The following is a 16,912-nucleotide window of genomic DNA, read 5'->3' on the forward strand; positions in this document are numbered from 1 at the left end:
GACTTTGAATGTAAGCCCCACCCCCAAATTGGTTACAGGGCACGCTTTTTTTTTCCAGTTCAAAATGAAAATAATTATGCTGAATCCCAAGGGAATAACAGGCCCCTGCAGCAGGGATGGGACAGCATGTTCATGTCAGTGTTCCCAATCTGTCCGCTTTGCCGTGTTCATGTCAGTGTTCCCAGTCTGTCCGCTTTGCCGTGTTCATGTCAGTGTTCCCAGTCTGTCCGCTTTGCCGCACAGCTGGAGAGCTTTACCTTGTGCTGTTTCTTTCCCTCTCCCATCCTCCAAGAAAGGAGATAGCCTTAAGTGGTCAGATTTCACAGCAAAGAGCTGAAAAAGAGGAAGGAGCCTGGAGAGGAAAGGGACAGGAATATGTGCTGTATGAGGACAATGATAAGAAGAAAAGTAAGATTAAAAAAAACAACTTACATAGGGCTTTATAGTAGTTGAGAAATACACACAAAGGACTTGCATTTCCTTAAATTATTTTTAATTGTATGGAATGGGTCCTTTTTTAAGTTCAATACTGCCCTGGACTGAGCCCCTTGGGCTGTAGCTTTATAAACATCATACCTACAACCTAGAATCTTGATTAATTCATAGAACAGTGATGGGAAAAACCGTGAGAAACGATGCACTGCTTACGGGAAACTTAAATGTTAGGGGCTTGCCCTATTTGAGATCAGCAGCAGCATAACTCTAATCCTAAAATTAGATGAGGACCAAATTTTGAAAGATGTTTGCCACATCTGCAGCTGGTCTCTGGTTACTCATCATGGGCCTTGTTAAAAACATCATATTAGAGACTTTGCAAATCCCATTACACTCTTGACTCTCCCCAGCTGTGTACCCCACCCCCTTGCGCATCCAGTCAGGAGCAGTCCAAACACCCCTCCCCCAATACACACCTTCCCTGCTTCCTCAGGCTCGCTGGGGAATGGCTGGAAAATTGAGGGGAAAGGATGGAGCAGTAATAGGAAAACCACAACCCTCTATTTCCTTGTCACTAAGTGCTACCCTTACAAAATGGTGGAACACGGTGACGTGTTCTTTTGCTTTCACCAGGAGAAGAAATAGTGGATTTAAAATCTACTGGGCAGCCGTTCCCAGGATGTACCAAGTTTCTGTAGGAGCAAGTCCCCCCTGTTCTTTTCTGGTGCAGTACAAAGCATTCTTTAAAAAAATCTCTAACATGATTATCTAACAGACAGCATTTTTGACAATTGTTATTGATTTATGATGGTACCAACCCCAATAGGCCATCCACCTGAGAGTTATAACTGGCAGAGAGGAAGAACAAGCCAGTTACTGCTGTGGTTTAGAGAATGTGCTTAAGAAAAAACTCTGTTCCTTACGCCCTGTTTAAAAAAGTATACAGTGCAGAAAAATGGCTTATATACTTAACCATACCTCGCTTTGACAGCATTTAAGATGTTAGGAAAGCTCAAAAGTACTAAGCAACATATGAAAAATAAAAAGACCCATGCCTTGGATTCCTGGTTTGTCAAGACAAAGGTTCTAGACCCTTAGGCAATAGATTACCTAAAAATGTTTTTGTGTGTGGTGGAAGAATGAGTTTTATACACACACATTTAACTAGCGTTTTTTTTAATTTAAAGCATTAAAAACACATGGTTAAAAAACCAAACTGTACAGGAATATAAAGTGAAAAGAAGTTTCTGCCCCCCTTGCATTTCTGATCTGCCCCCCTTCCCATTCCTCTGAGGTAACCATACTTTTTTGTATTTTATTTCAGAAATATTCTGGGCTTATAAAAACATCTATCTCTCATTCTCCCCTATTAAAAACCCAAATGGCATAATTTAAAATACTATTCTGCAATTTGGACATTTTCTTTTAACAGTATATCTTGGACATTTTTTTCAAATTAGCTTTTTTAGAACTTTTTAACTTTTTTTTTTAACTGAAAAGTAAATGCGTAACAGAAAGGAAGTGAGAGACAGCTGGCTTTAGACAAATATGAAATCATCACTGTAAAGGCTAATTATCTTCCCTCTGGAAGGAGATTAGATGCAGAGATTAGATTCATTTTTTCTCTCTTAAACACACATGAAAGAATTATTATAGCTGGTTAAACAATGACTTGGGTGGTCAATTTTATCGGGCCAATTAAACACCGAGTACTTTTTAACTCCCCAAAGTATAGAAATGAAGGAGATGGTTTTTTCCAGTGAACAAAATGATCTTTCTTTTAGACCAATGTGACAGTGTCCTGAGAGGCCTTCCCCCTTTTGCCTCTGTGGTGCTTCTCAAACAATTTTATATATGTCAAAGTGCTCCAGAATGGTTGTCACAATTTCTGATCGTCCCTGATGAAGTTATGGGAGGAGGTAGCAGAAGTTTACTGGCAGATAAATCCATGAGAAACTGGCTGAGGATTGGTCAAATGTAAACATTTGGTTTATGAGCGCCTTGGGCCTTTAACCACCTCCACTGCAGAGCTAAGAATGAGCAGCCTCCTGGCAGGCAGAATATGTATTTTTAAAAAAATCCCTCCTTTGGGAGATTTCTCATATACACACAAGACTGAAGAAAGTTCTCATCGATGAACAGCATACAAGACTGTGGACAAGGAAATGATGTTAAAAGTCAAATTTCACCATAGGACACTGGAGTCCAATCAGAACCCCAAAATCTGAGACAAATAATAAACTTGACACTGAAGGTCAAATCAATAATCAGAGTTGACTCATTTACCACCATTATTTGCGTAGGTTTAACTATGTAGACACATTTCCTCACATTCATTGATTTCAGGGTTGGGAGAACCCTTAGTGATCATCTCTTTTAATAAATAAAGAAACAGACTAAAAAAGATTTAGTGACTTGACTGAGGTCACACAGAACTGGCTCCTACAACCTAACTCCCTAGTGAATATGCTTAAATGAGTATAAGGACACCATACATGTAAAAGAAGATATGTAATATGCAGGATGGTCATCCCTGTTTAAAAAGCAGAACAGCATCACATGGACTTTCTAGTACAACTTGGGTGACACCATTCAAGGGCAGGAGGGCCTTGAATTAGGAAGCTGGAAGAGAGTGATGGCGGCTAGCAGGTAGCCACAGGCCAGAGATGGGGAGGCCAGCCAGGGAATGGAGAAGCTGCAGGGTCTAAGGTTCAAGAATTCCATAGCAGGAGCAAGGCAAGGCAGCTGTGGCTGGGGACTGGGGACCTGATATCTGCCAAGAACAGAATATTTCCTCTTTTCACTCATTCTGCTCAGCCAGGCATACATTTAGAGAGGGGGGGGAGAAAGTCAGGGTCCAGGAGAAACTTTTCTTCAGGTTTTCTCTCTCCTAAAGATTCTGCTTGTTAACTCCGGATTTATAGGTAACCACCCCCATACAGTGGTATTAGTTAATGACTTACTGCTGTTTTCTGCTAAGCTGCTATCAGGCAGATTTTTTCCAATTAATTTCATTTTAAAAAGTGTTGCTTAACCCTGGTTGCACACTAGAATCCTCTGGGTAGCTTAGGAAAAAATGCTGATGCCACAGCCTAACCCTGTTAGATTCTGATTTCATTGGTCTGAGGTCTTAGCATTGGTGGGTTTGAAAAACTCCTCAGGTGATTCTAATAGGTAGCTAGGGTTGGAATCATTGATTGAAACCATCAGGAAAAGTTTCAATCAACTAGCCAATTGTTTTCAAACAATTACAATAGCATTGTTTTCTTCACATCTGGCAATGTGATTCATTAAAAAGTAACAAAATAATTTGTAGAACATACAGTAGTCATTCTCATTACCTATTCATTTTTGCTGAGGAAAGTCAACATATGGCTCACTTCAACAGTAAATCTGAAACTGATGGTTCCACTGAATCTTGTCTCCATTATCTTCTGTGTCCGAGTCACATCACAGAGATTTGATATAGTATCACTCCTCTTGATCTTTATGTTGAAGATGTCTGGGCAGTCCAGGAGGCTTGGTACTTATCAGAGATTCCAGGACAGTTTGTCATCGTGGGTCTTTCTGTGCTATGGAAATTCAGCAGAGAAATCAGTGTGGGCTGGAATAATTAGTAATGTGGAATTCCTTGCTGCTTTGGGGCTCTCTCACTTTTATCTAAGGAGAAGCTTAAAAGTATTGCCTTCCTTGTCTCCTACCTCATTTTTTTTCTCCTTTCCTTCTAAAACATTACAGAATGCAAGAGATAGGAGTAGCAAGACTCACTGATAAATAAAACGGAGAGTGTAATTTAAAGGCCATTTAGTTCAACCACCATTGAGACCAGGAGATCTCCCCAAGATCACCCACTAGATCACACCTGCAGCTGGACCTGGAACTGCGGACCTGACTCCCAAGCCATATTCTGTTCAACATACCAACTGGCCTTTCAAAATAGACGGCTCAAAGATATTGGCGGGGGGGCTTGTCCAACTCCATCCCTTCCACTTCACTGATGACTTATTTTTTGACGTCTTCTCAGACCCATCTTGCTTAATTTGGGACACGATAGCTTCTGGACTTTGCTCCCTTCTTCTTCGCTAGTCAGAGCCCTGTGCTAATAATTGTGTTTTTTATTGTTAACATGCTCCTGGTTGATGTGTATTTGTTGAATACCTGCTGTTGTCAAACGTCACAAGGTTCTAAGAGTAAATACAAACTAGAGGACGGCCCTGCTCTGAGGAGAGCCTGGCTGGGGCTAGACCCCAGTAACCAGCGTCTTGGGTCGCATTTCCCGGCTCTCCTGGTCCGGGTCTCTGCGGGCAGCTCAGGCCCGGGGAGGAGGGAGTTTCAGGCTGGATGTAAGGAGTCGGCCGGGCTTTCTTCAGGGCTGGTGAAAGGAGCGAATAAGCCGCCGGCATGGGAGGGAAGACCCCACGAGTGAGCTTCTGCTCCGTAGGTTACAGGGCATGAGGGCAGCTGGCCCCTGACTCAGCCATGCCCGGGCTCGGCCTGCCATGGCCTCTGGAGGGAAGGCGGGCCCGCTAGGGGCGGGGCCTGGGAGGAGCGGGAGGAGGGGTGGGGGAGGAGGAGAGCAGGGAGGAAGAGCCTGTGGGGAGGAGCCAGGAGGAGAAACGCGGGAGAAGCTGGAGGAGAGGGCGGCGGGAAAAGGCAGAAAGGGGAGCGGAAAGAAGAAAGAGGCGCGCGGAGGAGACAGGGAAGGGGAGGAGCCTGGTTGAAGCGGGGGCGTGGCCACCGAGGGGGTGGGGCCGGGAGCGGGGCCAGGGGCGGGGCCGGGCGAGGGGCGGAGCTGGGGGAGAGGCCTCCAAGGCGCCGCCGCCGCCGCCACCGCCGCCGGTGCGCGTTCTCCTCCAGCGGGCCTGGCCGCTGGGGCGCTCCCTCAGTCGCTGTTCCTCGAGGCGCGGACTCCGGCGGCCCCGGCCGACTAGGACGCCCCGCGCGCCCCCCGTGGGCCGCCGCCGCCGGGGCCGGGGGCCGCGGAGACGCGGGCGCGCCCGGCCGCCGCCGCCTCCTCCCTCGGCGCCCGGGGCCGGCATGGAGCTCTTCCAAGCCAAGGACCACTACATCCTGCAGCAGGGCGAGCGCGCGCTGTGGTGCAGCCGCCGCGACGGCGGCCTCCAGCTCCGACCCGGTGAGCGTGGCGGCGCGGGGTGGCCCTGGGCCCGGCCCGGCGCGGCGGGGGCGAGGAGGGGGCGCGGCCGCCCCTCGGCGGGGGCAGCCGGGCGGGCGCCGCCTGCGGCCCAGGCGCGCGGGGCCGGGCGGGGCGGGGCGGGCGCGAGCGGAGGCGCTCGAGCTGTCATTATTTCCTGACGGGAGGCAGCTGCCGTCTCGCCTCTGCGCCTCCGCGGGGGACAAAGGGCCGGCGACCCTCGTCCGTCCGAGCGCGCCTCCGCGCCGAGATCCGCTCTGCTACCCCGGGGAGCGGACCGGAGCCGAGCCGGAAAGTTCGGACGAGGGGCGCCTGGCCTTAGAGGCCTCTTCCACTCTGGAGCGGCTCTGGCACGTCCTTTGAGACAAGTTCTGGGTTCGAATCCCACCCGATCTCGGGCCAGACACGATCGCGCCGGTTCAGTGGAAAGTCCTGCGGAAGGTTCACTCCCTGTTGACATCTGTGTGTTTCTGGTCCCTTATTGTTAAAGGCGTGACTTCGTTCTGGTTACCTCATAGGCACCCGACTTAAAGCACCTTTTCTTTGATTTTAGTATTATAACTGAACTGCGTTGTAATGTTAAACTTTAATACTTTCGTATGACTCAGTATTGTCGTACAGGACGTATCGTGGGGCAGTGTTTGGGTGTCATGTAAGCTGTTAGGAGATGCCTAAGTCTGCAACGATTCGTTTGCGTTAGGAAAATCAGTCGACAGCGGTGAGTCCAGCAGAGCAGTCCCTGCCCTCAGAGAGCTGACCTGGGTCCAGGGGGCGGTTTCCTTTGGGGGGGGACTCCGTAGCACCTCCCCGTTTGAGGCTGCCGGTTCCTTTTCCTAATCATCACTTTCTTTCACTTTAGAAGTGAGGGAATAGAATTCTTTAAAGAAATAGCCAGAACATTTAAAACTTACTTGTAATTCTTGTGTGATGGAGACAAGGATTACATGCTATGAACTGAAAAGTATAGAAAGTCCAAATGAGCATTTTGTCACAGCTGTTAACCGTGTATAAGATGATTTCCAAGGACCTTTTCCCTAATATATTATTCCCAAACCCCACAACAGCCTTACAGAAGCAGGTGGTGGTATTCTCTTTTTCAGGTGAGAAGACAGGTGTGAAACTTGAGTAACTTGCCTGAGCTCACAGAGAGCCTCCAGAACACTTTCCGGCAGGTCCCACTGCTTTCTTATGAAGACCTGCTAGTTGATTTGTGAGAGTAGTGAAGGAGAACTTATTATTTTTTTCCTAGGCTCTGGGTGTATTTTCTAGCTATTACATTTTTTTTTTTTAAAGATTTTATTTATTTATTTGAGAGAGAGAATGAGACAGAGAGAGAGAGCATGAGATGGAGGATCAGAGGGAGAAGCAGACTCCTTGCCGAGCAGGGAGCCCGATGCGGGACTCGATCCCGGGACTCCAGGATCATGACCTGAGCCGAAGGCAGTTGCCCAACTAACTGAGTCACCCAGGCGCCCTCTAGCTATTACATTTTATTTCCTCTATTCAGAATGGAAGAGAAATGACTGCACCCTGATAAAGTTCCTGATGATCTTGGGACAGAAGTTGTTGTAGATAGGATAATTTTGGCCAGTCTCCAGTCATTCTATTCTCTGTTTTTCCTGATTTGACCATTTGCCTGGCACACCCCCCACCACCCTGCCCCCAGGTTGGGGTACGGCTTCAAATGCTCCTTGAAGAAAGGTAGATTGCAGAATTCTCCAGGCTGCCAAAGAGCCAACTCTTTAGGTTCTTAGAGCTTGACTATTACAGCTGGATGGAACTTGAGATCATCTCCAGTTCATCGGACAGAACACTTTTCTGTGCCTCATTTCCTCAACTATAAAATCAGGGTTGGGCTTTTGTGTCCTTGTACATCACAAAAATGTTTTTAAAACAATACCAATTTGTTCAGTGTTTGTTCAGTGTACATCTTGGAGGACAAGAATTCTTGTGTTTTGTAAAGAAACAGGAGATCTCTAGGTGGTCACCTGTGAATTTGGGCAGTTGATTAAGACATAAATAGGGAAGACTTTGTTATTTCCATTTCTAGGGCCAGTCTTTCCTTTCTCTTAGCCTCTAAGGTTGACAGAGGTGAACCAAGCTAGTGGAATTACATGCAATGAGGTAAGGTCACAGGAGTTCTCTGAATAGGAGGGGTTTTAAGTGAATTATTTGTCATTTTCTTTGGTTTATGTTTGTTTCTTGTACCAGGAGGCTCTCCAATCCTGGTTGCTTGGGGGTAAATTACTCCCCTCAAGTGAAGTAAATCAACTCTTCTTGGATGCTGGCTAGCAACTTTCAGTGGAAGGCTACTGAAACCCATACTTCTGAGCTAAGAAGCTCAGATGAGTCACAGGTTTAAGCCTTTAAGGAATATTCACAGGGTAATATGGGCCTAGATTTTGGATTAAGCCATGTGATTTGTATTACTGTTTATATATCCAAAGTCCATATCAAAAGGCAAATTAAAAAATTTTTTTCTGAATAAAATGGCTATAGTCTTTGCAATTAAGTTTATATCACTTCTGAGGATATAGGAGACCACAGAGAGAAGTCGACCAAAAATCTGGAGGAAGGAAGAGGCCATTATGTTTCTGAAGTAACAGCCTGTTTTGATCTTTAGTGTTCAAGTGTACCCAGTGAATAAAGGATCCCATGCGTTAAACTTTACCAAATAGTTTTTCCTATCCAGTACTCAAGATCCTTTCTAAAGAATGACTATTAATAATGGTATTTTAATTGGATAAGTGCTTTTCAGATCTTTTTCTATAGAATCATTTAATATTGTCTTCATTTTATTGGATCTTTTCCCTCTGCTTTCATGGGCAGTTTTGCTATTGTTTGTAATGACAGCATTTAAAATCTCATTGCTTTCTATTGGCTATTTAACTGAATAGGTTACTGACCAAGTCCTTTTGTTTTCCAAAGGGCAGTATTACAGAACCAAAAAGGCTGTGAGCATTGTGGTTTTTGTTTGTGGCTATTGAACTTTTCTTTTTCCTAGAGATATCGGAAGAATCGCTATTGATATTTATAGACCATTTCCTTAGCCTGGAATGTTTGTCCGCCCCTTTTCCTGCCTAATTTATTCTGTGAGACCCAGCTCAGATACTGTGCTCACCCTAGCCCACATCCCTAGGGCAGAATTATTGGTCACCTTTATCGTGTTTCCAAGTGCTTTTTATGCCTAGTGCACACTTATAGCCCATACGGCATCATCCTATGATAATAGTTGGCTTGCTCATGCATTCTCCAAGGCAAGGACCGTATGTACTCATCTTGGTATCTGGGCTTTAGAGTGGTTAGGAGGAAGAAGGCCTTTTTGTGTGAGTTGAGCTAAAGTCCAAGTTTTTTCTCAGTAGTATCATTGCCATAAAAGTAGGATGTTGTGTTATGCTTAATATTAATTTTAGGCCCTGTTTTAGAATATCTTCTAATTGGGGCAGAAAATCTCTGTCCAGCTGGGTGAGGAAGTAAATATGAGGAAAGGTGAATTTCCACTTGTGTTATTTTTCTGATTTAGCATCACTTTTTTAATCTTTGTGGTAGTATTCCTTATTTTCTTCTTTAACAGTGTTTTAATTTTTTCAGTTTTTTTCTTCTAGCTAAACACTTGAGTACTGTTATTTTTTTCTGGTTTTTCCATTTCTTAAGGGTAGTGAGGAGTCTGCGTTCATATATAGCAACTGCTTTTTGGTGGATGCTTATGTCCTTTGCAGGGTAATAACTGCAGGAGATTGTTTTATTTTCTACCAGGGAAAATGGTAAAGCTCTGTGTGAATATTCAATAAACTCCTGAGAGTGGTGTTTTACTATCTGAGAATAAGGATTATAATTTAAAGACTTAAAAAGGAATATAATACAGTCTACTATTGGGGAAGGGTGATATGGTCTTATCTCTTTAGTCTTAAAATTGCTTCCACTAAGTGCTTGTGGCTTTGTCTGATATGATGGTGTTATGTAATTTCCTGCTGAGTATTGCTTCATTCTATTCTGAGACTGAGTGACCATAAAAAGATGGAAAAGCATCTGTCATATACATAACATTCATAAGCATGTAAACTATATTTATAGATATGATACTCTGAATGATGAATACCAGAGAACATTTTTTTGGAGGGGATAGTAGCTCTCAGAATTCACAGAAACCTTAAAAATTTGATGAAAATTATTTTTAGTATGTCATATGAAGTTAACTTTTTCTGAGTGAGAAATTATAGAATTGAAATCCACATAGAACTTTTATCTCTTTTCAGGAATTGTATTTTATGAAGCTAGATTCAGTTTATTTAAAGTTTTTAGTGTCATTTGGTATTTACTTTAGATAAAAATGATTTTGAACTTTATCTTTTTAAAAACTCATGTTTACTAAAAATTCACGAATTACCATGACAAAACATAATAGGGCATTTTAATTTATTTTTTAAGATTTACTTATTTGAGAGAGTGAGCGAGAGAGAGCATGAGCAGGGTGAGGGGCAGAGGGAGAATCAGACTCCCCGCTGAGCAAGGAGCCTGATCCCAGGACCCTGAGATCATGACCAGAGGCGAAGGCAGACGCAGGTGCCTAACAGACTGCGCCACCCAGGCACCCTAGGGCATTTTAATTTAAAAATTGGTTATTGGGATGCCTGGGTGGCTCCGTTGGTTGAGCGACTCATTCTTGATTTCAGCTCAGGTCATGATCTTGGGATTGTGGGATCAAGTTCCGTGCTCGGTGCGGAGTCTGGTTGTCCCTTTCCCTCTGCTCTTACTCCCGCTAGTGTGAGCACGTGCTCTCTCTCTCTCTCTCTGGAATAAATAAAACCTTTTAAAAAAATTGATTATTAAATCTATTGTAAAAATATTTTTAACCATTTTGTTGAATAACTAGGTTTTTTCCTGGTGTCTTTAGTCTTCAGTTTCTTTTAAATGGCTTAGCAGTTTTATACCCCAAACTACTTTTCTCCCATATTTTTTATTTCTAACAGGAAAGCAGTTAGGTTGATTGTACATTTATTATTATGAACATTGATGCATGCAAGGTAGAAAAGACCCCTCTTCGAAAGTAACCCCCACCTTCTTTAGCTTAAAAAAAAACAGTCTAACATGACTGATGACATTTGCAATCAAGTAGTACAGATTCGGGGAAGTTTTTGTGTATATTTTGTTGTCCACATTGTCAACTGAGATTAATAGTAGTAATAGCAATAGCTTTTATGTACTGAGCATTTTTCTGAATCAGATACTGTTCTGAGCCCTCGATATGTACTGTTTCATTTCATCCCCACAATAAACATCAGGAGGAGGATTTTATTATTAACCTCATTTTATAGGTGAGGAAGCTGAGGCACAGAGAAGTAACTTGTCCAGGTTCACAGAGTAAGAGAATAAGGCTTCTAATCCGGTATATGACTCCAAAGCCAAATTTTCTGACAAAAACGTTTTATAAACCTTTCTACCTTCTTGACTACAGTTATAGGATTTATATTTTTATGGGTAATATCTGAAATGTACCTTTAGCTATCATATTCATTATAGGGTAGTGTATGGAGAAAATAAAAAAAGCCTTAAATGTCAAAGCATGCATATTGAGAAAGGATCTATATAGAACGAAAGGCTGATAAAGGGACTACTGGTTGGTTCTTTGACCCTACCCCTTGCCCTGACTCCTTGTTGCAAAATTAGTTTACGTAGTTACAGGGAATGTTGTTATAAAATAGATTGCCCAGTGGTTTTTCCAAGTTATGGTCAGTTTATCAGGTTTCTCTTAAGTTTTTAGAACATCTGCAGTTTGGGAAGGGACTAGATACAGGGTAGATCTTGGAGCAGAAACATTGATATGTACTGACTGGTAACTAGTTCAGCCAGTGATGAGCAACCCGAAGCCTTTCCCAGTCTGTCAAGAGTCCTGGATCCAATTTCACAGGCATCCTTGCAGAGCACATAAAGTAGAGAGGGAGTGGAGGAGAGAAGGTCTTCAGGACAACCACCTTCAAAGCGGGCCAGAACCTTTGTAGGGTCACTGGTTCCTAGACGCTTGTGTTCCAACCAGGCCTGAGCCAGCAGATGCCAGGACTTGCCAAAGTCTGGCTTCAGAGAAGAGACAGTGTCAAGGCCTTTTAGGTCAGAGCATTCAGGTGCCAGAAACCAGGGAACCCTGACAGCTCGGTGTTTCAGAAATTTGGATGCATTCATGCAGCTCCCGGTTGCCCAGCAGCATGACTCCCCTTTGTCCTAACTGCCCAGCCTACCTCAGCCCCAGTAAGGAGAAGGGGGTGTAGATTTTTCACCATTTCCCGAGCACCTGACCCATAGCAGGTCTTCTATAAAAATTATATTGAATGAATTGAAATGATTCTAGTCCCTGGTCAACCCTGTGTATCTTGAGCAGCAAAGGGGCTATTGGGAGGATTAAACAGAGAATGTAAGAACTGAAGACCAGAACACTGCCTGTCTTGCCAACCAAAAAAAACCCGTTCCCATTTTCATTTTACTCATAAAGGGGGGGAAATCTAACTTTTAAGTCTGGGATTCAATAAATCTCTTTTTGAATGAAAATAAATGGGATATAAAGACCTTTTTATTTTTCTCGAACTGGCCCTTATGCAAAAACAAAACAAAAGCACTTGTTGCTGAATTTGTTCCTTGTGATTTATAACAAAATTAGGTGATTGATGTATTTGCAGATAGATACTAGACTATTGGAAAATCAAGCTAGTTTGTGCCGTTGATTGTGTGGATTCTCAGAGCCATAGTCTGACTTTGGTGTGATTTCATGGGGATTTAAATGCGTTAGAGCTTTGTAAGATGTATTACTATTTTTCTATGAATAAACTGTAAACTGGTCTATTTCTTTTCTTTTTTTTTAAATATTTTATTTATTTATTTGACAGAGAGAGAGACAGGAAGAGAGGGAACACAAGCAGGGGGAGTGGCAGAGGGAGAAGCAGGCTTCCCGCGGAGCAGGGAGCCCGATGCGGGGCTCTATCCCAGGACCCTGGGATCATGACCTGAGCCGAAGGCAGACGCTTAACAGCTGAGCCACCCAGGCGCCCCTAAACTGGTCTATTTCTGTTCAGCTGTTTTAAAATATAACCTTTAAAAATCTAATCTTGCAAACACGAGCCCTGAGAAGTAACAGCAATGTCCTAGAACCCCTAGCAAATAATTACTTATTAGCTAGTCTAAGTTATAATCATTATGTATTAACTGACCATAATTGAGCTGAGAAGAACATTTGGAGTATATTTAACAAAATAAAGAAATAATACATTTTTAAAATTATCAGTAGCTTTGATAATATGTTAAGTAGTATTTTAGAATTGATGATAAATACTGAACGTTTAGCATTATAGTACTATCACAACACATACTGGTAGGATCTTAATTAAATCCCATGCTCTGTTAGGATGACTCATTTTCCGGTTGCTGTGAGACCCTTAAAGAAACTGCTCTCATTCACAAAAAAAGCATCCACTCCTGTGTGCTTTCTTTGGTAAGGCTGGTTGAATGAAATACAGGTTGATTTTAGGTCAGTGTTTCTTGTTGTTTTTTAAGTTAATTCATTTTATTTCAGGTTCATTCAAGTTTAACCATGCATGTCTTTAACTTGATAGTGGGATATTTAAAACTACATTTTCTTTGAGTCTTTTTTTTTTTAATTTAAAGATTTTATTTCTTTATTTGACAGAGAGAGAGACACAGTGAGAAAGGGAACACAAGCAGGGGGAATGGGAGAGGGAGAAGCAGGCTTCCCGCGGAGCATGGATCCCGATGCGGAGCTCAATCCCAGAACCCTGGGATCATGACCTGAGCCGAAGGCAGACGCTTAACGACTGAACCACCTAGGCACCCCAGGCTTTTTTTTTTTTTAAACACTTTTCACTTAACTGAACTTCAAATTTCACAGTTTCTGCAATGGTCAATATATACAATTTGAAACAGTCACAAGATCAGAAATATTAGGAAATTTAAACACTGCCATAATGCTTTTAATTTTAGTAGTTTGCATGTGTAATATTAATGACGCTTCTGAATATCATTATACATTGTTTTTATGCCAGGTATATACATTCTTCTTATTTCAGGCACATATACATCTCCCCACCCTCGGGCGACAGACCAAATTGTTGAGCAGAGCAATAGTTTGCTACTCTTCCTTCTGGGCAGTTATGCTTCTTGGCTTCCAGGATTCATCTCTAGTAGCTATTTCATTTATTCCCCTTTACCTCTTTCTTTTTTTTTTTTTTAAAGATTTTATTTATTTATTTGAGAGAGAGCATGAGAGGGAAGAGGGTCAGAGGGTCAGAGGGAGAATCAGACTCCCCACTGAGCAGGGAGCCCGATGCGGGACTCGATCCAGGGACTCCAGGATCATGACCTGAGCCGAAGGCAGTTGCTTAACCAACGGAGCCACCCAGGCGCCCCTCCCCTTTACCTCTTTCCAGTGCACATCTCACTTGACTTATGGAGTAACATCCTGATAACCCAGTGTAAGTTGAAAATATTGTAAGTCAAAAGTGCATTTAACACACCTAGCCTACCAAACATAGCTTAGCCTAGCCTGCCTTGAATGTGCTCAGAGCACTTCAGTTAGCCTACAGTTAGGCAAAATCATCTAATGCAAAGCCTATTTTATAATCACGTGTTGAATGCCTCCTGTAATTTATTGAATACTGCACTGAAAGTGAAAACAGAATGGTTGTATGGGTACAGAATAGTTGTTAAGTGTGTGGGTTGTTTACCCTTGGGATCACATGGCTGACTGGGAGCTACAGGTAGCCAGGGCTGCCCAGCATCATGAGTTTATGATATTGGCATAACACTAGCCCAGGAAAAAAATCAACATTTAAAATTCAGAATACAGTTTCTATATTCTTTTGCACCATTGTAAAGTCAGAAAGTCATAAGTCAGACCATTGTGAGTGGGGGACCATCTGAACTCCCTTTTTGCAAAGAAGCAGCCTCATTTCCTCCCTGTAATTGTGTGTTCTGTTTCTTTCTCCTTCCAAATTATATTCAGTCTGAAATTCTGTGAAGTCGTTTATTCTTTAAACATTTATTGAAGACTTGTCTGCTGGGCAGTGTGCCAAAGAAAAAGGTGGCTAAAACACTGTACCCTGTGGCTGAGGCTGTGGTCCAGTGGGGGAGAGACATATGCAGCATTCTAGAGTGACAGATGCTGTGACAGAGCTTAATGCCCAGTTCTGCTGGGAGGCTTGGGTTGGGTATTAAAGTTTGAGGTTTTAGTGTTGTCTTTTTTTTCAAGGTGGTGAAAATCCGTTTTTCTTCCTAATAAAGAAAGTGGGAAGAAAGGTGCTCTTTTATTTGATTCTGCGAAGTTTCTTCCAGCTCTTAATAGTCTGATTGCTTCTCTCTGTAAGAGTGGTAAGTCCTGGAAAAAAACTAGCTGTATACACTAGTAGACTTCTCTGGACTTTTTTTTCTTGGCAGACGTAACTCTTTGTGTGCATCATGACTTCATTCTAATTGGGTACTCAAAAAAAAAAAAGTAAAGCAAAAAAGGTTTATGAGAATGAGTCGTGCCTAATGGCCATACTGAAATTGTACAGGTTCTCCTCCTTACCTCCCACCCAGAGCACACTCTGTTTGATCTAGAAGCATCTTCATCTGAGGCCAATTAGAAGGGCAAATCCTAGACCTGATGGTGGGTTTGAAGGCTGAGCTTTTTGTTGGTGGGGACAAATGGTGGCAGAATGACTATACAAGCCATCCTAGATAGAAGAGAGTAAGAGTTTTAAACAAAGTTTTCAGGAAAGGCTAGGAAATTAAACACCAGCTGGGAGAAAAGTTGCATCTATTTAATTATTGAAGTGCTAATTTTATGCATCTTGGTTGAGAGTTTTAAAATGAGGAAAGAAAATACCAATTGTTAGCTCTGATTTAGCTTTCAGGATCCTATTTTTGAAAGATCTATCAAAGAGCAGTTTTGGGGAGCACCGAGGGGGGTATATCCCAACCCTTGGGTAATGCATTATGAGTTTTTTTATTTGAGGATTTATCTGATCCTTATTTGAACTGACTATATTGTCAGCCTCTTAAGGTAATGAGTTTGGAAAATTGTCATTTAAACTGTATTTGCCTTCATTTATTCTCAAGCCATGTCTTTTAAATCTTTTTTTTTTTTTTAAGATTTTATTTATTTATTTGAGAGAGAGAATGAGATAGAGCATGAGAGGGGGGAGGATCAGAGGGAGAAGCAGACTCCCTGCTGAGCAGGGAGCCCGATGCGGGACTCGATCCCGGGACTCCAGGATCATGACCTGAGCCGAAGGCAGTCGCTTAACCAACTGAGCCACCCAGGCGCCCCACAAGCCATGTCTTTTAAACATGTGTCTCCTGTGTTAGTATTCTGAATGCACTGTGAAGTCCATGCCTTCCATAATTTTATACATTTCCAGCAGGTCCTCTCAGAACCTGATTATAGCATCTGACCTTTCACAAAAGTCTTTTTTTTTTTTGATTGTCCTCTGTTCTTTTTTGAGTTGCACTGGCCTTTTCTTGAGATGTGACAGTTGGGACTTTACATGTCAGAGAATTATAACAATTTTTAGATTGGTTATTGTAGAGGTTAAAAAACAATTTCTGATATCCTTCATGATCATGGTCAAAACTCTGTAGCTCTGTCATCGCACCATAATTAGATCCCTGTTTTAATAGAAAAGTGTAGAAATTCTTTTTTTTTTTTTTAAAGATTTTATTTATTTACTTGCGAGAGAGAATGAGAGACAGAGAGCACGAGAGGGAGGAGGGTCAGAGGGAGCAGCAGACTCCCCGCTGAGCAGGGAGCCCGATGCGGGGCTCGATCCCAGGACGCTGGGATCTTGACCTGAGGCGAAGGCAGACGCTTAACGACTGAGCCACCCAGGCGCCCCCTTAGGGTTATTTTTTGAAATATTTCTTTACACTAGTTTACATCAGCTTTTTTTTTTTTTTTTTTAAGATTTTATTTATTTATTTGACAGAGACACAGCGAGAGAGGGAACACAAGCAGGGGGAGTGGGTGAGGGAGAAGCAGGCTTCCCGCAGTACAGGGAGCCTGATGCGGGGCTGGATCCTAGGACCCTGGGATCATGACCTGAGCCGAAGGCAGACGCTTAACGACTGAGCCACCCAGGCGTCCCTTAGATCAGCTTTTATGCCAACTATGTTATGAGATCTTTATGCAGTTCATAGTACTTTATTTCATGAAAGTGTTTCAACTCCTACATGGCGCGGGCATCATCTATGAATCAAACTGATAAAATTACTAATGCAGGTTCCACCCAGTAACTTACAATCCCTTAGACCAGTAATTCTCAATCTGCTGGTACATTAGATCAC

The 16,912-nt window shown here is 42.8% G+C and overlaps 1 protein-coding gene across 6 annotated transcripts in view; it reads left to right on the forward strand.

Annotated features, from left to right (window-relative positions):
• Positions 1-5,246: 5,246 nt before the first annotated feature.
• The window catches only part of INPP5F (inositol polyphosphate-5-phosphatase F), an 84,583-nt gene continuing 72,917 nt past the window's right edge, over positions 5,247-16,912 (forward strand). Inside the window, exon 1 of one of the 6 annotated variants that reach the window (XM_045878980.3) lies at positions 5,247-5,569. In XM_045878980.3, coding sequence (XP_045734936.1) covers positions 5,473-5,569 — 97 coding nt within the window. In that variant the 5' untranslated portion in view covers positions 5,247-5,472. The remainder of the gene's footprint in view (positions 5,570-16,912) is intronic. The other 5 variants (XM_054508431.2, XM_045878977.3, XM_064595333.1 and 2 more) reach the window with 5 other exon arrangements.

The sequence above is a fragment of the Mirounga angustirostris genome, unplaced genomic scaffold (assembly GCF_029215605.1).
Source record: "Mirounga angustirostris isolate CCGP_5_RB_7025 unplaced genomic scaffold, mMirAng1.0.hap1 SCAF_6, whole genome shotgun sequence".
NCBI lineage: Eukaryota > Metazoa > Chordata > Mammalia > Carnivora > Phocidae > Mirounga > Mirounga angustirostris.